Source organism: Malania oleifera, chromosome 13 (genome assembly GCF_029873635.1).
Source record: "Malania oleifera isolate guangnan ecotype guangnan chromosome 13, ASM2987363v1, whole genome shotgun sequence".
NCBI classification, from domain to species: domain Eukaryota; kingdom Viridiplantae; phylum Streptophyta; class Magnoliopsida; order Santalales; family Ximeniaceae; genus Malania; species Malania oleifera.
In genome coordinates, this window is record NC_080429.1 from 70,258,121 (window position 1) to 70,281,717 (window position 23,597).

Sequence of the window (23,597 nt, forward strand, 5' to 3'; positions counted from 1 at the left end):
CCGGCATAATCAAAGATTCAATACACTAAAATTGAAGATCAAGCGTGTGTGAATAAGTGAGAAAATAGTGATTATAAAAATGGAAGTGTCTATTCACACATACGGCAAAAAAATGTTAATGGAGTGAAACATAAACCATAATGATTTTTTACGCTAAATGTCAAGATTGATAAGAATAATTAATAGCACACAACATGCAAATACACAGGCAAACAGCAAAAACATGTTTAGGAAATATAAACTTTAATGATGTTTGATGATAACTGTCAAGATTGAAAAAAAATAATTTGAATATTACATGGCTTAAATAGTTTATAAGGGCATACAAAATCACATTGATCTTACCATGGGTGGTGATATAATCAAAGGACTCAAGAGCCTCTGAAGTATTTCGATATATGTTTGGTGACAACACATGCACCAAGTGATTATCAACCCACCTATGCCAAGAAAGTATAAATCATCAGTCAGCTAAATATGTCTAAAGCTGAATTCCAGTAACAGGGGGCTGGCAGCAGCCAAGTTATTCAGGTAACTTGCCAACCCAACCCCTCCTAACACAGCATTGATATATTCTAAATAGAGGAGGAAAGGGATTCTAATAACCCCTAATGTGAGGAATAGGATGATGTTTAGTACCAACACACACACCTAGTGACCATTAACCAACCTAGTCATGAAGGTACAAATCATAGTCAACTGAATACTTCTAATACGGACGTGCCTAGTTTGATTTGGCCCCCTTTTTCACTATTTGCAAAACTAAACAAAATCAAGTTTATATACAAACCAATTTGTACCAAAACAAAAATCAAGGTTTAGCCTCCTCCAATTTTTGGTTTACCCAAAAATATAAAATATAAACATCAAAAAAGGTTTTATTGGTAAATGCTTTTTGGCCATTATTCAAATACTCTATCTATACCATATACAAAAGTACAAATAATGTAAATCACTTTGTAGATAAAAAAAATCTTATCTTTTGAAAGCAAGGTAAAAACTAAAACATGCTAAAAATAATTAAATTCAAATTTATGTAAAAATTTTAATATCATCCAAAAATAAATAAATAAAGCTGATTTCTAAAATATATATTAAAAATAAAATCATAGATTTAGAAGCATTTTTATTACATTAAAGAGGCCAAATTTATTTGTACTTACAAAAAACAAACTAATTGACTATTAAGTAAACAAAAATTAGTATCTACTACGATGTTAATTAATGAATCATAGTTTACATGAATATTAAACTACTCATGCATAAAAGAATTGTATGTCAAAATTATTAAATTCTATACATAGGCTCTTCATACCATGTTAGCATAAAAATCTCAACCTATATTTAAAAGTGTGTCCAGTGCATTTCGGGTTGCCACCTGTCTCAGGATGTAAGTGAGTCAAGCCTTCTCATGAGCTCTACTCAGACTCAACTTGTCCCCAAACTCGACTCAACTTGATTCTACTCGAGTTTGAGTTGAGTTTGAACTACTCAACTATTTTAACAAGTTGCTCAAGCTTTGTAATACTAATCAAATTGAGTTTGAGCCTAATCAAGATTTTTCAATTTTTTTATTTTTATATAATATAAGTTATATGTTATATATTTTACACATATATTTAAATATTATATACAAATTACATATATTTATACATGTACTTTAATTTATAATCAAATCGGGCTTAATCGAGTCAAGCTCAAGTTTTAGGAACTTGTAGCCAAGTCGAGTTCGAGTTTAACTATTTTGAGATTGACCGAGTTCGAGTTGAGTATTGAGCTTAACATTTTCAAGTTGAGTTGAGTTCAAGAATCTCACTATGTTGACTCAACTCGACTCAAATACACCCCTACACCCGTCCTCTTTTTCTTAGTGGTTTCTTCCTTATCTTATTCTTTTTTTTCTTTTTTTCCAGCTTGCCACGTGTCCCTATTTTTTTTAATGGTTTCTCCCCCTTCTTTCTTTTCATAAATTTAAAAAAAAAAAAATCTAATATAGCTAAAAGTGAGTCCACTGCATTCCGGCTTGCCACGCGTTCCTTTTTTTTAATGTTTTCTCCCTTCTTTATTTTTTTTTTATAAAAAAAAGGGTCTGATGTAGATGTCACTCTTAGCTTCTCTAACAGAGCCTAATGCATCTTTGTGGTACCACATGTCCAGGTATATGCCCCTCATCATTGTTTTCTATGCTTTTTTCTTATTTTGTATCAAAATTTTGATTTATATGTGAACTCATTCATATTTCATTCATGCTGACAGAATACTACCATTTGTACTATGAACCAAACTGGTTTCATTTGAATAAATTCCTCCTTCATTTCATGTACTTCCCTTTCCGCTGTGTAGCGCGCACAGGTAAATAATTATATATCAAGGATAACATTTTTTTTTATAAGTAATAAGTTTATTGACATCAAAAATGAACACCAAGTACACAAGGAGTGTACATGGGGTAAACAAATCAAAAACAGAAATTACAAGAATCTAGTAAATCAAAAACAGAAGAAAATGATTGGTTTCACAAAGCAGCCAACCAATCCATCAAAGTTGTAAAGAAAAATAGCTTCAGGTCCGAAATGGATCTTTCCTTATCTTCAAAACACCTACTATTTCTCTCCCTCCAAAGACACCACAGTAAACATTGAGGAACTATCAACCAAATAAACCCATTTCGATAACGACCAAATCTGCCTTGCCAACATGCTAGAAGTCCCACTACAGATAGTGGCATAACCCAGCTCACTCCAAACAAACCCAACACCATAACCCACAAGTCCATTGCAACCGAACAATGAATAAAAAGATGATCAACCGTCTCATTATTACACTTGCACATGTAGCACCAATCCAATATCCAAACCTTTCTTTTTCGTAAATTGTCAATCATTAAGCATTTCCCTAAACCAGCAGTCCAAAGGAAAAAAGCTACTCTAGATGGAATTTTCTGTTTCCAAATACTTTTCCAAGGAAAGCCACAATCTTTGGAGCCCATTGATTTCCAGCACATCTTATCCTCACCGAACCCCTTCACCAATGCACCATATATGGTATCCATAAAACCAGTCAAGGCCTCTAATTCCCAAAGATGCATACCCCTAAAGAAACTTACATCCCAAAACAAGACTCCATTATCAAACTTCATAAGCTCAGCCACGCTAGCTTCTTTATCTCAGCAAAATCTATACAAATCAGGATAGCTGACTGCAAGAGAATATTTTATTTCTAAAAAAAATAAACATTTCTTTAAAGAAATACGATCTAATTAAAATTAGATAAAATAGAATTTATAGTGTTTACTTTAAACAAGGTCAGGTTTAATTTTTTTAAAAAAAATTGATTTAATTTTTTAAAAAAAAATCAATAATGCCATAAATTTTACGCAGTATGTGTGTTTGCTAATAGATGTCCCAATAATTAAAGTTTGAGATTCTTTTTATTAGTGGTCTTAGGTTTAATTTTTGAAGAGGTAGAAAGGGGCACAGCCATAGAGGATAGAATAAGGTACCTCCTGTTTTGTACCTCAGGTTCAATGCAACCAAAAAGTAAAAGTTTGTATGTATGGACAACCTTTCAAGAGTTTAATATTATTTAGATACAAATAATTTAAATTTTAAAAAATAAATATTATAAATAACCTCTAAATAATAAATGTTATATTTATTAGAATTATAAGAAATTCACTGATCAATGTTTAAATAAACAAAATTATTAAATTAAACTTATAGCAATTGTGTACCACAATAGTATGTAAATTAAATATTATTTTAATATTTTTTAATTCAAAGGAACAAATCAAAAGCGTGAGACGCAAAGAGTTAATATTATTTTATCAAAAAATTAAATTTATTCTAACCCACATAAAATTAATTCTCATACATTAAAATTTACAGATACTGTACATGTAATGTATATTATGCAAGTAGATTATAACAAAATCACCATAAGAACAAAATTATGTCAAATGTTTTTCCAAAATATATTCTTCCAGACAATAACACCTTCACTTTTTTATCACATAATATCTCATAATATTTATCATTTAAAAAATCTATTATGTCTGCATGTATTTTTAACTTAGCCAATAGCTTGAGACTAGCTTGTTTAAAATTTTCTTTGTCAATAATGACCATCTTATATTATATCATTGTCTATATTATAAAACTTTTTCCTTTTAAAATTTTATTTCCATAAACAATGTGATATATTGATAGGTATACTATGAACATCAAATCAAAATGAGTATAACTGTGTATGACAAATCTTTTTGGGAGATGCATTTTCTCCCCCCTGTAAATTCTCTTCCTATTAATCAATTTCTTTTGCTATAAAAGAAATTAAAAATATATTGTAAATATATAGTTATGAATATTTCAATATTCTATAAATCAAAATCATGATTCACACACATGCATAAAATCAAATAACTATAGAATCTCTATAAAAAATAAAATAAAATATATTGAACATTATTTTGTTATAAAAAGTATTCTTTTAGAAAAATAATACTTCTGTCAATTTTAAAATACCTTATACATGTTCATCACATAACAATCCATTACATCTATATATGTTTTTTCAAAAATTATATCTACATATATTCTAATAGCTTAATATTACTGTTAGAGTTTATACATGTCTTTTAGTTTTATCATTATGAGTGTGTTAGTATGTTAATTAGTGATAGTTAGGAAGGATATTATTGTCATTAGAATGTATTTAAATTTGTATTATAAATAGAGGGAGAGACCTATCTTCAAGTTAGGTCATTCATTATTAATCAAATCTTAAGATGGTGTCAGAGCATAATCCTATCTAAACCCTATTTCCCTCTACCGTCACCAGAAAACACCATTCCCGCAGTTGTTCTTCCCTAATCTACCTCCATCCCATACTAAATTACAAAACCAACCATATACCCATAATCAGAACCAACTCCCCCCCCCCCCCCGATGACCCACCCAACAAAACCCTATTGCCAGAGGGCCCCCCACGCGCCGGCAAGGCCAACCTCACACACCGGCGGGTGAGAGCAGTTCTGACCACTTTTTGCTTTCTTTTTTTCTTCTGCCATGCTCCGATTCCTTCTTCAGACTATATTATCAAGCTGTTAGGCCAGTTTTTTGCTCAAAAATTCAACCTTTTTCGACCATGCACTTGCACGTTGCAATATTCCATTAATCCATGTTCAGGGTTTGTGAAGCCATAGATTGCACTGATGTGTATGCATCTAGATGCGTGCAAGGAGACTTGGAATTATGTCAAATTTCTTTACTCTAGTAACATTACACATACTGTATGATTTATCCCAGGAGTACTTTCAATTACAACAAGGAGATATGAGCATTGCAGATTATTTTGGAGAGATGAAGTGTATTCATGCGAAGCTGAACGTCGTGCAACCTATAACTGCCGACGTTCGTGAGATGCGAAAGCAGAGGGAGTCGATGATAGTTCTTCGTGTTCCAGCAAGCTTGAGACCTGAGTTTGAGGCAGTTTGGTCCCAAATACTCAGTAGTGCCGAGCAGCCATCATTTGCTGATGTTTATTCTTGTGTCCTTCATGCTTCTTTTACCACACATTCTCATGTTCTTGCATCTGACTCTGAGAGGACAGCCTTTGCTACACAGAGTGATTCTAGTTCTCTACCAAACAACCGCAAAAGTTATCGCGATGGTTTGAGTAGTCATAGTGGTAGAGATGGACAAGGCAAAGGTACTCCTCACAAGTGCACTGATTGTGGGTCAAATAATCATAGCATTGAGCAGTGTTGGGATCTTCATGGCAGACCTTCAAGTGTTGCCAATGCAGCCACCACTGACGTCACACCTTTGGGGGCAGCCAACGCAGCCACCACCAACTCCTCACCTTTGGGGCTGAGTGGGGGGCAATGTACTATCTCTATGTCAAAGGAAGAGTATTCCAAGTTCCAACAGTATCAAGCATCACAAGAAGTTTCTCCTTCCATTGCATCCCTTGCCCAATCAGGTAAGCACACAGCATGCCTGTCATCCAGTACTTCTCGTCCTTATCCTTGGGTCATATACTCCGCTGCCATTGATCATATCACTGGTATACCTAGCTTTTTCTCCACTCCTCAATAACCTGCAAATTTACCTTGTGCTACTCTTGCTGATGGATCCACTACTGCAGTCAAGGGAATTGGAACTGTAAATCCCATTTCTTCTACTTCTCTTCCTTCGGTTTTATATATTCCCAAATTTCCTTTCAATCTTATGTCCGTTAGCGAAATTACTAAATCCATGAATTGTTCAATAACATTCTTCCCTGATTTTGTGGTTATTCAGGATTTGAAGACAAGGAAGATGATTGGCAGAGGGCATGAAGCAAGTGGACTCATCAGTTTGAGCTGCTATCTCCTTCTACCGGCTGCATTACTGCTGCCACACCTTTCCAAATTCACCATCACTTGGGTCATCCTTCATTGGAAAAGTTAAAATGTCTTGTTCCTAGTTTGAGTTTTGTGTCTAGTCTCAATTGTGAGTCATTTTAGCTGGGAAAGCACCATCGTGTTTCTTTTGCTTCCCTGGTCAATAAACGGGCTGCAAGCCCTTTTATGTTAGTTCATTCAGATGTATGGGGTCCTAGTAGGGTTGTGTCCAAGCTGAGTTTCCAGTACTTTGTAACCTTTGTGGATGATAATTCAAGAATGACTTGGTTATACTTAATAAAAGACCGTTCTGAGTTATTTCATGTATTTTGGTGCCTTTTGTTCTGAAATAAAGACTCAATTTGGTTTGCCAGTTCGAATGCTTCAAAGTGATAATGCTAGAGTTTTTCAATGCACAATTCACAACTTATATGACTCATTTTGGTATAATAGTTCATCAATCATACACCCACACTCCTCAACAAAATGGGGTTGCAAAGCGAAAAAATAGACATCTTGAAATCACTCGCACTTTACTTTATCAAATGCATATACCTGAAGTGTTTTAGAGTGATGTTGTACTTATAGCTTGTTATCTGATCAACAAAATGCCATCCTCTGTTCTTAGCGATAAAATTCCCTACCCCATTCTCTTTCCAATTCACCTTTATTTTCTCTTCCTCCCCGTATATTTGGGTGTGTGTCCTTTGTTCATCAACTAACTCCTAGGGTGGATAAGTTGGATCCTCGCGGGATAAAATGTGTCTTTCTAGGCTACTTGTATACTCAAAAGGGATATCGTTGTTGTCATGTGTTGGATCGCTTCTTTGTTTCTGCCAATGTTACCTTCTTTGAGTCTATGCCTTACTACACCCAATCACTAAGCGCTTCTGAGTTCAATGAGTCTCTTCCTTTGCCTAATCTTCCAAATTTTACGTTGTTGTCCTTGCCCAACCAACCATCTAAGTCTCCATGTAGTTCAAGTCCTTCTCATCGCCTTGATCATCCTAATTTGCAAGTGCATTCCCCACGCATTTGGTTTTCTTGTCTGATCATGCTTCCCATGGTGTAGATCCTCCTATTGCTGTTCGAAAAGGTAAACGCTCATGTACTCAACACACATTTCCGACTATGTTTTTATGACAACTTATCACCCTCCTATTATTGTTTTGTCACTGCTCTGTCATCTACTACCCTTCCTAAATCTATTTCGAAAGCCTTAACCCATTCAGGATGGGGGGATGCTATGGTTGAAGAGATGAATGCTTTACATGACTATGGTACTTGGGCCTTGGGACCTCTTCCTCTTGACAAGTTTGTGGTTGGTTGTCGATGGGTTTACACTGTGAAAGTCAACCCTGATGATTCTGTGACTCGTCTAAAGGCTTGTCTTGCTGCTAAGAGATACACTCAAGTGTATGGTCTAGATTATTCTGATACTTTTTCTCCGATTTCCAAACTCAAATCAATTCGTTTGCTCATCTCCTTTGCAACTACTTGTCACTGGCCTTTGCATCAGTTAGATGTAAAAAAGGCCTTCTTGCATGGTGACCTTGAGGAGTAGGTTTATAAGGAGCAACCACTTAGGTTTGTTGCTCAAGGGGAGTCAAGCTTAGCGTGTCGGCTCAAGAAGGCTTTTTATGGTTAAAAACAATCTCCCAAGAGCATGGTTTGGTCGTTTCAGTGCTGTAGTACTTGAGTTTGGTATCCGATGGTGTGTTGTGGATCATTTCGTGTTTTATCGTCATACTTCATCGGGTAGGATCTTTCTTGTTGTTTATGTGGATGATTTTGATATTATAGGTGATGATGATAAAGGTCTTCAAAGTCTCAAACTTTTTCTACAAAATAAGTTTTAGACCAAAGATTTGGGACCGTTGAAATAATTCTTGGGCATAAAAGTATCGAGACCACGTATCAGAACTGTTGTGTCACAAAGGAAGTATGTTCTTGATCTGTTAGATGGAACTTGCTTGTTGGGATCTAAACCAGTTGATACACTCGTGGATCCTAACAGCAAGTTAATGCCGAATATGGGTGATTTGCTACCTAATCTTGGACAATATCGGAGACTTGTTGGAAAGTTGAATTATCTAATAGTTACTCGGCCGAATATATCTTTGCAACAAGTGTTGTGACTCAATTTCTAGATTCTCCAAGAGCAAGTCATTAGGACACAATAATTCGCATCTTGAGATATCTCAAAGATGCACTTGGGAGAGGTTTTTATATCATGATCGAGTTCACAGTTATATCCATGGATATACAAATGTAGATTGGGCTGGATCGCCTTCCGATCAGAGATCCACCACCGGGTACCGTATCTTGGTTGGTGGTAATTTGATTTCTTAGAAAAGTAAGAAACAAACTGTGTAGCAAGATCTTGTGTTGAATTTGTATATAAAGCTATGGCTCACACTACCTGTGAACTTGTCTAGTTGAAGAACATTTTGGAAGAATTGGGTTTTCCGCATTCTTAGCCTATGAAGTTGATGTGTAATAATCAAGCTTCTCTTCATATTGCCTCCAACCCGGTCTTTCATGAGTGGACGAAGCACATTGACGTTGATTGTCACTTTGTTTGGGAAAAATTTGTGCAAAAGCTCATTACAACCGCTTATGTGAAGTCGGACATGCAGCTTGCTGATTTGTTTATCAAAACATTAGGTGATGCTCGTGTTAGATTCATTTGTCGCAAGCTAGGATCTTATGACATTTATGCTCCATCATGAGGGGGAGTGTTAGAGGTTATATATGTCTTTTAGTATTATTATTATTGAGTGTGTTAGTATGTTAATTAGAGAGAGTTAGTGAAGGTATTATTGTCATTAGAATGTATTTAAATTTGTATTATAAACAGAGGGAGAGACCTATCTTCAAGTTAGGTCATTCATTTTTATTCAAATCTTAACAATTATTATGCACCTTTTTATATAGAACATGAAGAAATATCAGTTCTTTATAGCAAAAAAAAATTCACTAATAGAAAGAGAATTTACATAAGGGAAAAGTAGACATATCCCTAGGAAAGCCTGGAACAATCCGAAAAAAAAAACTAATAAATACCAAAAAAAGAAAAGATCAACATGCCAATAGGCTCCTCTAATCTCTTTGTAACACATGGAAACTAATTCGTCTGAAAAATCCCAATTCGATGCACCAGTGAAGCCCAAGACTGAATTTTATCCCAAATCAGGGCCCATTTTCTTTTACTTTTTTATAGAAGAAGATAATTTATTAAAACTGGAGAAAAAGGAGTACAAAATATGGGCAAGGAGTCCTCTTCAACTGGCCAGAAAAGCTATAAAAAACTAAAAACAAGGACAGAACTAACATATGAACAAGAAAATATAATACAAACGAAAAACCATAACAAAAGCGCTGCCTTCCAGTCACTAACGAGATCAGACAGTGAAAAACTCCTAAAGAAACCAAAGGACTACACACACAAAGAGGCAAGGAAAGATGCACCATCCCACAAAGTTGTGAGGACGTTGATCGACTTCTGAAAATCCTAGCATTTCTTTCTATCCAGAAGGTACAAAGGATAGAAAAAAGGGCAGCACAACATAGAGATCTGCCACTCCTGTTCTTTCTAAAGCCCTTGAAATTACCTGAAGCAAGCCTCTTACCCTTCACAGAGCCGCCCACTCTTCCCCAACCAAAGAGAAAAGGCCATTCCAAAGCTGTGATGCCATGCCACCTAGCAATGCACAAAGAGATGGGCCATTGAACTCACTATCTTCACAACACATGAAACACATATCAGGAGTGAGAGCCATATAGAATCTTCTCCTCTGAAGCAGATCATGCGTGTTAATCTTTTCCAGGATCACAGTCCCATACAAAAGCCCAAATCGTCCCTGGCACCTTACCCCTCCAAATACTGCAGTACCAAGGAAAAGGATGAGGTGTATGGGTTTTTAGTAGATAGAAGAGAAAAGATTTAGAAGTAAATATACCTGAAGAATCCCACTCCCACACTCTCTCGTCCTCACTAATAGAGGGAATGTGTTGGGCCAACAAGAAAATAAGGGTAGTGAGTTCATCAATTATTTCATTGAGATTCCTGAAGAAGTGGAAATCCAAAGAAGAAAAGCCCCTGTCAGAAGAAATAAAGGAACTGACTGATAGGAGCATTATGAAGAGAAAAGAGCTTAAAAAGTCGAGGAACCTTCATATCCAAGAAAATCTCCTCCACCCACATATCTTTCCAAAGGTGAACTTTATTGCCAATTCCCACCTTGCATTGAATGAGAGGAAAGAACTAACTAGCTGCTTGAGAAACAAATTCCCAAGGACATGCATGAAATATAATGCCATTCCTTGTTTTGATCCCGTACTTACTCTTTATCACCTTATGCCAAATGGACTCGGTTTCTAGAGGGAAACTCAAAAGCCATTTACCTGCAAGAGACACGTTCTTGGATACCACATTCTCAATGCCAAACCCTCCTCGGACATAAGTTTCCTAATGAAGTCCCAGCAAACAAGATGGTCACGCCTAACCTCCGCAAAACTTGACCAAAGGAAATCACACATCAACCTCTAAGGATTTGGCCACTCTAGTTGGGACTCCACACAAAGAGAGATAATAAAACGGGATGTTCAAGAAAGAACCACTAAGGAGAGTAGCAGGACCCCCAATGGAAAAATATGCCATTCTTCATCCCTCCAATCTCCTAGCCACCTTATCCAAGATGGGATCCCAAAAGGTTTCATAGTTACGGTTACCTCCAAGGGGGGAGGTGGGGATAAGTTAAGGACCATGAAATGGAACAAATCTACACTCAATTTGAAATTCTGAATAGTCCTATCATCCGTGTTTTTTTTTTAAATTACAAAAGAAGATATCATTAATAAAATAAAATTTAAAAAAAAAATTACAAGAGGCAAAATGAGGTATCTCCCGAGACAAACTGAGACACTCCAAGACTAAACAAAAACAAAAGAAACTACCAAAGAAAAAAAAGATCAACAAGTCAATGTGTTGCTCCAATCTCTTTGAAACTCCTGAAAGCTTGCCTCTTTAAAAAATCCATGCCCGACACACCACAAGGAGGCAAAGTTGCCGGCTTTGGTAGTAGAAAGGATAGAGCAACTTTATGGAAGTGTGGCTTTATCTCTGAAAAATCTTCCACCAAGGGAGGACAACCCCAACTTTCTCCCACAACGCCAAAAAGCATATTTCGTATACTCCAAGCAAATTCACATTGCAAAAGAAGGTGAGAAGTTGTCTCAGAGTTCTTGTAGCAAAGGACACATACATCAAGAGAGAGAGCCTTCATAGGTCTCCTAATTTGCAACAAGTAATTAGTATTTATCTTATTAAACACAATCAACCAAGTGAAAGCCTTTATTTTAGGGGAATCTCGGCCTTTTAAATAGTAGAATATAGCGAGAAAGAAGATTTGGAACGAATTTTAAAAATTCAAAAAAATATTTAATAAGAAAACGCTCCTAACTTGTCCAAAGACCAAGAACGGACGTCTCTCCCCAAAGAAAGGTTACTCCAACTCAATAAAGATAAAAAAAAAATGACAATTCCACTATCTCCCTATCGTTCAGAGATCCCCTAAACTGAAGATTCCAGGAGACCAAAGGACTACTCAATCCACCAACGAAAAAGAAATGGCTTTATTTTGTTCAGAACTTAGATGAATGAGACAAGGGAAAGAAGTAGAAATGGTGCATTTCCCAACCAAGGGTCTTTCCAACAATAAATATAAGAACCCCTACCCACCTCAAGTTTATGAGTGAAAGAAGGATAGATCTGAGAAATGGACCTCCACAAACTCCCCAAAGAGCATCTTAAATTAGCATTGGTATCCCACCCATTCTCATCCATCTCAAACTTACTTCTTATTACTTTATGCTAGAGAACCGATTCTTCTAGAGGGAAGTGCCATAGCCATGTAGCTAGAAGAGCAAGGTCTTTAGACACCAACATGCCAAGATCCAAACCCCCTCCTTGTTAGATCTACAAACCTCATTCCAACTCACCAGATGGTCCCTATGACTCACTCCACCGGACCACAAAAACTCACTCATAATCTTCTCAAGCTTACTAGCAATCCAAACCAAAATCTTAAAATCAGATAGGAAATATAACAGAAGCTAGCAAGACAAGCCTTAATCAAAATAATTCTACCCCCAAGAGAAAATAGGGCTCCCTTCTAACAATCTAATCTCATCGTCACCCTTTCCACTGCCGAGCTCCAAAAATCTACGATTCTAAGGAGTTACCCTTCAAAGGGACACCTATGTAAGTCAAAGGCAAATCCAATATACCACACCCCACTTCGTTAGCCTCCCTGACATGCTTGGCTTGCACATTCGTAGCCGCTAAACCACTTTTCCACATATTGATACCAACCAACCATTTATAGACAAGTTGGTATTAGGATCCGAGATCTTCTCAAAGATTTTGAGCAACAAGATAGCGTTCACATACGAAGGATGTTTAAGTTTCCTGGCTGTCACTCGTGGCCTCAACTAGGCAAGCAGCTTTCGAAACTAAAGAAAATCAAGAGAAAGGGCTTACATTCTTTTGGTTGTTGGCAAGCTTATATCGCAAAAAGGTGTCAACCTCCCTTTCCAATAGAAAAGAGAGGAGGAACTCTTTCCATCTACTGCAATTTCTAGATCAAAAGCCAAGATTGTCAGATGTAATGAAAGAAGCCTCCCTATCAAAGGGTTTCGGCTTTTGAATGCTATTGTGTACTTGTATATTAAGGATAATCGTTTAGTTCGATTGACCAATTTATTGATTGGATTCTCTTATTGGTCTTTTTTGGCTCTAGAACCCTTGCTACTAAAGTTGGATGCTCTTTACATAGCTAGGTTTGACCTTCCTACAACTACACTCTTTGTCAAGGAAACCACACTTGTCGAACCTATCCAAAACAACAATCTGGAGACAATCCCATATTTAGCAACAGTGACATTCCCAAAAGTTTCCGTATTCCAAACTTTCAGCTTGGAGTTTAAGAATTTCAGCTTCTTCAAGAATTTAAAACCCTCCCAACCCTCCACCCGACACTCACTCCACCAACCTCTAACATTCTCCCAAAAGGAAGGATGAGTTAACCACATGTTCTCAAAACAGAAAGGAGTGGGCCCCCACTTCATGGGGTTGGATTCTAAAAGGAGAGTAAAGTGATCAGAGGAGGACCTAGGGAGGATTTCTTAGACAAAATTTGGGAAAACGTCCTCCCATCCAATAGTGAACAAAAATTTGTCAATACAAAAGCAAGCCCTACCATCCTCAAAATTCCCCCAGGTGAAACAACCATTATCAATAGGGATATCTCTAAGCCCACATTCCCGAATAAATAGTCAAACTTACTCATGATTGAAGAGGTTCTAGAACACCCCGAGATTTTTGTAGAATTGGGAACTAAATTGAAATCCCCCACCATCCAATGAGGACGACACAAACCAAAAACGGCCTCCAGCTCCTCAAAAAGGCAACATTTGGCGCACACACCGATGTAAACCACCACTCACCTAGACCTCTAATATCAAGGAGAACGAACAAGGAAAGGACCCCTAAAGGACATCCTTAATGGATGCTACTCTAGAGTCCCACATAGTAATCTGACCCCCGAACGCCCCCGAGGAAAGGAGACACACTCAATCTCTATTTGTATTGCCCTGAAGACTTTTGATCAGGACAAAATACACATTCTTCAACTTAGTTTCCTGAAGGAATAAGATGTCCAAACTGGAATTATAAATAAGATCCTCAACCACTCTTCTTTTACCCCTACTACCTAGACCTCTAACATTCTAAAAAAGGAGCTACATTCCGTACGCAAAAAGGTCCTAGCTAAAATTCCACCCTTATCATACTTAACCAAATACGCCAACTTCCCAAGCTCCCTCCTCAATTTCTTAGCCTTCTTTTTATCCCTTGAATCCCCTTTCCTAAGCCGAATTTTTCCCTCCTCAAATTAAGCATAGCTAGCTCCAACTCATCTAGGAGAACCTAGGCATCTAGGTTATCCTTCTCATCCTCTTAAAGGTCCAATGGAAAAGAAGAATCCTCCTCCAATGGATCCCTAATGCAATAAGGAGCATTCGAGTTATTTTGGGATACCAACAGAATGGGTGGGTTGCTCTCAACTACAGCAAGTCTATCTTTCATGCCCTCCATATGTTCATTACTCAAACCACAAGAGTTCAAATCGTGGACGGTATTTAGTTTGCTGAAAACTCCAAATTATCAACAGAGAGGATATGGTTTGAGGGAATTCCTAAGCTAAGGACCCTATCTTAACTCGCCTCTTCTTAAAAGGAAAACTCTCCAACTTTTTCAAAAGATGGGATCCCTGAATAATGACCCTCTATTCCTTTGCGCCTATCATTGTCTCTGATCTCACTCTTCCTGTAGAGACAGACAATAATAAGCCCTTCATTATCTGAAGAAAAAGAGGTCAAATCACCTTCTTCTTCCTCTAAAGCTTCACCCTCTAATAGGGAAATTTGTTTGCCCTTATTCTACTCTTAACCCCCCCGCCCCCTTCCCAACTAAGCTCTAACTCTCCTATAGGTACCAGAAAGTCCCTATAACAGCTCCTCCTATGGTCTTGTACTAGCCAATGGAGAATGAGATTCCCTCCCTCGCTCTTCAATTATGGACTTTGAATTCTCACTTATGAGAGTCAATGATCTACCTCGAATAAGGGCCTCCTTATTGGAATGAACAGAAGCATGTTTTTTAGGCTTGAGATCTATAATTACTCGATTGGAAACTCCCTTTTATTTACTCAGCATGTCCATCCCAAGAATATTTTCTAAGAACATATTTACGCTCCACCTTGCAAGCCCTAAACATTTCCCCTAAAAAACTGTTTTACCCACAATAGGACTTCAACAAGACCGTGGGAGAGTATCTCACATCTCACTTGATTTCATTACAAACCTGCCCATATACTCTTGGTTATAGATAGGTTTTTGAAGTATGGTACTTTCATACCAGCACCAAAGTACAGTTTGGCAAAGGATGTCAGCACACTTGTTTCTCAAGTATATTGTAAAGTATTGACATGTTTCGAGACTAAGGCACAAAATTCACAAGAAACTTAACTTTTCACAATCTTCGGTTCACAGCTTGACATCTTTTCAAACTACCACTCACAAACAAATGGACAAACAGAGAGATTCAACAAGCTACTAAATAAGTACTTGAGACATTTCGTCACCACTAACCAAAAGAATTAGGTGCAGGTGTATAGCTATTCAACATGGTTTAATTTTGCTTCAATACCCAAAAAAAACCTCAACAAACAATAGGAGTCCTTTTAAGCTTGTAACAAGCTCGTTGTTGCCTCATACAATGAATTTGTATAGAGGAAAGAGTTCAAGGGCATACATCTTCACCAAAGAATGAAAACAAAATGCGAAGATTGCCTAAGCACACCTATGGACAAAGAACTAGGAAGATCAAGGGAGGAGACCTTCGCACTTCAACATATGTGGCATGGTGCTTGTTAGGCTCCATCATGGATAGATCAAGTCATAACACGGTCAAAATAGGAGACTACTTCATAAATATGAAAATCCCCATCTAGGCCAAAGTTAGGAAGGCCTCTAACAAGGTTGATCCTAAGGCTTGGATGAAGGTTGCATCACGTGTTTTTCACATTAACTACCTCAATCCATTCATTACCCACACTAAAGATCCAACTCAAAGTCAATCAAATAGAGCGCCACTGAAGACACTGCAACCCAATAGGCCAGAAGTTGAAGATATGCATGCAGATAAAGAGTACACATCATCAACGAAGAATTGGCATGAGTTCTTAGTAAAGTAAAAGGGCTCAAAGATGAAGAAATCAGCTAGATGTCAATAGAAGACATGGAATTGTTTGTAAACAAAGTTAAGAGTACTTAGCATTTAAATCTATAAGGACATCAACTACATAAGTGGGAGAATGTCACAATCCAAGCTTACTCAAGACATTATACTTGTCTGTGACTGCTTGTCTTGTGTACGGGGGATGGGTAATTATCATTAAATACTAGTGTAGGTTTTATTCTTTGAGTAGGATAATGCCTTAGTGAAAATAGCCAAAATGACTCCTCGATCACTTTGATGTTTCCTAGTGACAAAGTGAGAAAAGCATAAAGGCCCTTTAGGAAAGGGTGAATGTTTATCAATAATTGCAAACTCTAGCTATTGTAAACATGTTTGGCTTATGAAGGTGTGAATAATGAATTACGTTGCTTTACGATTTACGGCATCCTATGTTTACATAAATGCATGTTTACTACTTCCGCTTACTTTCTATTTGAAGGTTGTGAATTTGTTCATCTAGTGAAATTGCAGTTTACTTTCAGCTATCTAGCTAAACAAGTGTGCTACAACTAGTTTCACAAAACCCCTCATAAGGCATGGAGACTTCAGCATGTGATCATCCCCTTAAAATCCAAACTATTCCCGAGATTTTTCTCCACTGTAATCTTGTCATTGCATTGTAACCACCACCTCTGACAAAGCCCTAGTCAGAGGACAAAGGATTCTTCACCAAAACTTGACACAATGTGTCAGCGTAGGAAAATGCTGAAAAATCAATATTGATTTCTCACATCTCCCACCATTCCTCAAACCATTGTCTCAACAAAAAAATTAAAAAAAAAAAAAAAAATCAATAAAAAAATATGCCCTCCATTTCTCCGCAATACCTCCTCCCATCAATTGAAACACTACCAAGCTTTTTGAAAGCTCCACCAACTTGTCACTTCACTTCCTTCTGGTATTAGAATAGAGTCAATCACACCTTTTCCCTTCAATTTTTCCAGGCACAAGAAATGACCCCCATTGTTGAGCAACTTCTTAAAACTGAAAAAAAAAAATCCTTAATCTTTAATTATGTGCCACCTAAACCCTTGTCTAATTGACAATGTCCCAAGCAAACTTCATCGATTATGTTAATCAGCCATTAAAGTTCCTTTACATCCAGGTACGAGGTAATTTCTCACTGCGAACTCTGTTAGATGAACAACCACCTTTTAAAGAATCCAGATTAAAAACCTTTCTTTCAACTTTAAAATAATTTTGTTAAGATTTAAGACCCATATCAAAAAAAAATAACATGCTTCAATCTCCCTCACTTTAGGCCTGAAGCGAAATTCATTTTCCGCATACTCAATTAACTCAATTGGAAAATGATATATCAAACTCAATGGAAAAGCTTCGTCAATTGTAACTCCTCACATTCTCCTGAAGTGGAAAGAAATCTGCCCTATTAAGTCATTAACTCAATCTCCAACATATATATGAATGCTCCAATGTTAGCCTTTTCAAACCTCAACTCACAAAAGTTTTTCTCCTCAATCTATATACATGTGGGAGGCGATCCTCCCTTGGGACCTAGATCAAATTTTTAGGTCTCAATCTAAGTCCATTGTAGAGAAACAAAGAATGAGATGCGAGGAAAGAAAGAGAGGAAAGCAAGGGACTAAATTTTAAATTACAGGATCTAGGACTAAAGAACTTTTCCAAATTGATGACAAAGGAAGAAATACCAAATTTAAGAAGAAAAGGGAGGAAACACATGTTTGTTGATTTTTTTTATTATTTTTTAAGATGACCAAATTAGTACTATTAGAAGAGGACAAGAGGTTCTTGAAACCAAAATATAGAAGTGGAAGAAATTAAAAAAAAATGAAAAAATAGCTTAGAAAACCCTTTTCAAACCTCTACCATTCTAATTAATGTAGTTATGAAATGTAACTACAAAAATGAACATGCACATACAAATTTCAAAGAGATTGGAGGTTTAGTGCTATTTGTAATTCTTTTTGTTGGACATCTTACTCTAAAAACTTCATTCTACTCTCTCTCTATTGATAAATTTTTTTTCCATACAAGAAAAACGTTGATGCGAAAAGATATAATTTTTTTTAGGGTAAAAGACATTAACCTCTCCTGAGATTTGGCAAAAAGACAATGACCTCCCCTAAGGTTTCAAAAATCACAGGGACCTCACCTGATGTTTGTCAAAGTCTGTGGCATTTTTAAAACCTCAAGGGAGGTTTGTGGCATTTTTGAAACTGCAAGGGAGGTCACTGTATTTTTGCCAAGACCTCAAGAGAGGTGAGTGTCTTTGCCCTTCTTTAATAATAAAAGAATAATTTCAAAGAAAAGGGAGGAACCACATGTTTGTTTGTTGATTTTTTTCTTTTTCTTCTTTTAAGATAACCAATTAAGTACTATTAAAAGAGGACAAGAGGTTCTTGAAACCAAAAAATATAAGTGGAAGAAATAAAAAGAAACCTAAAAACTACAAGTACTAGTTCATAGTTCTGAAAACCCTTTTCAAACCTCTTCCACGGTAATTAATGTAGTTATGAAATGTAACTACAAAAATGCGCATGCACGTACAAATTTAAAAAAGATTGGAGGTCAATACTTTTTGTAATTCTTTTGTTGGACATCTTACTCTAAAAACTTCATTCTACTCTCTCTCTATTGATAAAATTTTTCTCTATAAGAAAAACATTGATGCGAGAAGGTATCATTTTTTTATAATAAAAGAAGAACTCCATTAATAGAATAAGAATATACAGCTAGGAGAATAAGACATCTCCTCAACATAGTCTCGAAAACCCAGATAAAAAATGCAAAGAAACAATCTAAAGATTAAAAAACAAGAGAGAGAAAAACCAGCACCAACTAACACTCCAACACATAACGCCAATCGTGCAGAATATCAAAAGAGCTCACCCCCTTTAAATTCCCTTGTCCAACACACCAAAGAGAAGCCAAAAAATGTATCTTTTCCCAAACAAACAAACTAAGACATTTCTTCCCTAGAAAAATGCGCACATTACACTCCATCCACGTCTCCCAAAAGACTGCAAAGAAAAGCACATTTCCACAAGGCTGCCTTTTCCTTTTTCCTACCAAAGCAAGCAAAAGGCACTGCCAAAACATCTTCCACATTCTTAGAACTCACCCAACATTTGCCTAAAATACCAAAACTTATTCCAAACCCTCCAAGCATAGTCACAATGAATGAACAAATGCAATGAAGATTTTGAACAATTAAAACAGACAACAACATAAATATCATAACAACATAAATCTCAAATACCAAACTTTTTACTTATTTAAACACAATTTTTCCCGCCAAAAAAAATATACATCAACATTGCATTACATATCAAAATATTTAAATTATCAACAAAAAAAATTACACAAGAAAAACACCCTACCTGCGCCATTTTTTCTCTTCATTGTCCTCTAGTGCTGAATCAATATATTTTGGCAAAAGAAATTGTTGGCTAAGCTTATCAATTATATCTGCACAAATGTCACATATTTGTCCACTTAGGTTGAAACTTCTCTTTACTCTATCTAATACAATCTTTTTTATCAAAAAAAAAACTTCACACAATTGTTCAAGGGACAACAACATTTAACTCAACAATGAATAAAAAGATTTTGCTGAGAAGTATGGGTAATTTTATATAAATAAGATCCAAACCTCGTACTTCCCTCCCCCACAACAACCCTTCAACACCTAAGTGTGGTTGTGATCGGGGTCGTGGTGGCAGTGAAGAAGAAGAAATCTATTTAAGAATTCCAAACAATATATTCACAGAAACAATAAGAACCTGAGGAATCAACCAGCTGTTCACCATCCACCATCAAAATAGGCACTTTTTTATAGTCTGACCATTTGATCTCTTTTTTACTGATTGGATTGACCTCCACAACTTTGTATGGTACGTCATAGTAGTCTAGGAAAGCTGAGATGCCCAAAAACATAACATGATGAGTAGTAACACCTTCCTAAAATAAATAAATAAATAAATATGTTGAAAGCTGTAGCATCATAATATACTATTCCCCATCAACCTTCAAAAAAGTGGACAAAAATCATAATGCTCATTTTTAAATCAAATTATCGTCATTTGCAGGTACTTCTTTTAACATGGATGTCCTTATCTTAAAATGCATTCTACATCAAAACTGCAACTCAGCATGTAGCATACGATACTTGATCAAATCCTAAATTGCGGACATTTACTTTCTAAAACCCACGAAAATCCAATATGTTCCTAAAAAAGTAAAAAAATGAAGAAATTTATCAAAATTTTTGCATCATAGCTCTATTAAGAGTCAAGTATCTGTATTAAAAACCAATTTGATAAAAAAAAAATTACAAGACCTTAAATTAGAATCCAACCTCAAGTTCGGTGAGTATTACATCAGCATGCAACAAAAACCCCCAGTCACCCAAATTTAATACAATCCACATATGGTAGTTTTTTTAGTGTGTGTGTGTGTGTGTGTGTGTCTTTTGGGGGGGGTGTTTATCAAAAGATTTATTAACATGGAGAAATACAGAAATTAGATGCAAATGTTGAAAAATAAACAGATGGAAACAAAATGCTGCAAACGTATTCTAACTATCAACGAATTTCTAGAAATTTTGGGAGGGCCTCATTGGAAAGTGCTACATGATCTCGCGCATCGGAACCCATGGTTATGGACCCGAATCCATTAGTATGGGACCATTTTCTTTTCCAAGTGAAATCCCCTAGTAGGATGCCAAGGATGAAAGTCCTGGTTCATAGCTAAAATTGTCCAATCTTAACATGTATGAATTGAAATCAGAGCTGCAGCTTGAATAGTACTGATAGTAAATAACCAGTGCAGTTGCTTGAATTCCATGCAACCAGATGCAGTGTAGGAGGAATATTCAGCGTGTTAGTAAATAACTTATTAAACTAGGCATTAAACAATAAGAGACGAAGAGCTGTATATCCAAGATTTTTGAGAGTAGGGAGAAAAATGCAGCAAGAGTGAGCTTAAGCATGTGCATAGAGCAGTTGAAATAACACCATTCCCTGAAACACCACCCTATTCGAAATCCAAAAGAATCCATTCTCCGAAACCTACAGCAACGTGAGAAACACTACTCTATTTCAAAGCAAGTTAAGAGGGGTATCCAAGTTAATAAATATTCTGGCATTTCAGTTCAATCAAATGCACCAAAAGATAGTCAAAATTGAGCAGTGCTGTAAAGCTCCTCTTTCCTTCCACTCTCCAAACCCCTTAAACAATAAAGTACAAAATGCCTCCAAGAAGGAAGGCACACGCCGCACACCCAACTCTCTCCAAAAATTCCAAACAATTTACTCCGAAGGATCCAAGAGAAATGACAATGTAAGAACAAATGTGAACAGGTCACCCCACTCTAAAGAGAACACACATCAGGCAATAAAAAGTTGTCAGATCTCCATTTCTGAAGAATGTAATTGGTATTAATTTTTCCCAAGATCACTGTCGACAAAAAGGCACTGATCTTAGAAAGGACTTTGGCTTTTCAAACAAAGAGCAAGGGGCAATTACATTCGGAAGGGTTTAAGAAGGGGCTTCCTTAGTTTGTGTTCAGTTTTTTTATTTTCTTTTTTTTTTTTGAATTTTTTATTGTTTTCCTTTCTTATTTCTTGAGAATTTCTGGTGCTCTTTTACATTTTAATTCCTTCTCTCCTCTCTTAGTATATTTCTTTTCTTATCAAAATATATATATATATATATATATATGCATGATTTAGTGTTTGAATGAATTGGTGTTCCATGAGAATATGAATTACCAGGGGTTTCATACCTTGAACAATATGGAGTATGTAGGGAACAAGGCGTCTAATTCCTAGTAGAACCCCCTGTGACCAATTCATACTTCTCTGTAATTCATTTTATTAGCACAACAGGATTTGCTTTTGTTGACTAATTTTGTATGTGCTGATTATGATTTCACGCAAATGATTAATTAGGATTAAATTTTTAGATAACAGCATGGTGAGCATATGATTATTTTGTGCACTAATGAAGCTGTCTGGCTCCCAGTTCATCAAGGCCCTTAGAACTACTACTTTGTGATTCCCTATTCAAAAATAGGTAAATCCCCGACTTGGGAGATTCCATCACAAGTGCAAACCCCTGAACAAGCATTCATAATTATTATTTTTCACTTTAACATGTGCAATGTCTTGTACTAGGTCAATGATGGAGCATGTGACAGAGGGGCATGTATTTCATTTGCTGAACTTTTTTGAATTGTCTTGGAAACATATATTCTTGTTCATTTCTTTATCGTGGTCTTCTTAAATAAAATATTTAGCATCACAAACTTTGAAGGCATTTCAAGACCATGATCGGTAGCCACTTTTTTCACTTGATTTTGCACCTGCATAATGCTCTACTGGAACCACATTGCTTCACTCCTACTACCAACAAAATCCACTTTGGAAAAAACTTCTAAGGGGTACTTTCTTAACAGCAGATTGCAGTTTTGCTAGCAGTTATGGTTGTTTTGTTGGCCAGTGCAGTATTTCATCATATTTTTTGCTGCCTTTTCTGATCTTTCTGCTACTGATTGTGATCTAGAAGACAAGAAGCTCTTGATTTGACTTGGTTAACAGGCTTCACTAACTTAAGATGTAACTGCCACACATGAGCAGCATCTAAGCTCTTGGAGGTCATGGAATTTAGCTTCAGCTATATTCTCTAGAATTCTTAGATTCAACCTTGAAAGAGCCAAGGTCATCATTTTATTACTTTCACATCTGGTGGAGAAATAATCAAATTCCAGCGTAGGGACACGCAATTACCTTGTTCAAGAATAAATGTCTCGTCAAAAAGACATTTAGTTCAAGTATACTCTTCAAGCTGCCCCATATGAGTCCCTTATAACACATTAATCCGTGTGTACATCAACTCCTATACTGTAGAACATGATTGAGAAATCAAAGCCATACTTATGCAGGGCAAGCTATGGAAATAAACAATTTAGTAAATCAGATGCCAATAACAGTTTTCATGGTTTTATGAGGATGAAAATAGTTTTAGATGTTAGAGTACTTGAAAAACAAAAACAAAAATGAAGCACAAGAAAAGGTTTAGATTTACTGTTGCTGGAAAAAAAAAAAAAGCTAGTTGACGCAGAGAATCAGGGGTTTTCATTTTGGCTTTTGGTGGGTGAATTTTGGTATAGAACTTGAAGCACAAGAAAGTTGCAGGTATGAGTAAAACCTAGAAATCCACCAACAATATGTGAACCATGAAATCTACACAGCCAATAAAAAGACATAATGCTGGAATATTCTCTTACATTTACATTCATCTCCATAAAATCAAATATTACAAATATTCATAAAGCTCCGTGTTTACCATTCCTGCTACCATTCTAAC

The 23,597-nt window shown here is 36.2% G+C and overlaps 1 protein-coding gene across 8 annotated transcripts in view; it reads right to left on the reverse strand.

Moving 5' to 3' along the window:
* Window positions 1-23,597, reverse strand: part of LOC131146856 (uncharacterized) — a 102,372-nt gene that overhangs the window by 66,068 nt on the left and 12,707 nt on the right. For all 8 annotated transcript variants that reach the window (XR_009134480.1, XM_058096665.1, XM_058096664.1 and 5 more), the window contains exons 2-4: window positions 20,012-20,146; window positions 19,610-19,697; window positions 346-440 (exon numbers count right to left, since the gene is read on the reverse strand). Coding sequence is in view for 7 of the 8 variants with exons in the window: in XM_058096665.1 (XP_057952648.1) it covers window positions 346-440; window positions 19,610-19,697; window positions 20,012-20,146 (318 nt within the window). In the remaining variant the exon portion in view is untranslated. The remainder of the gene's footprint in view (window positions 1-345; window positions 441-19,609; window positions 19,698-20,011; window positions 20,147-23,597) is intronic.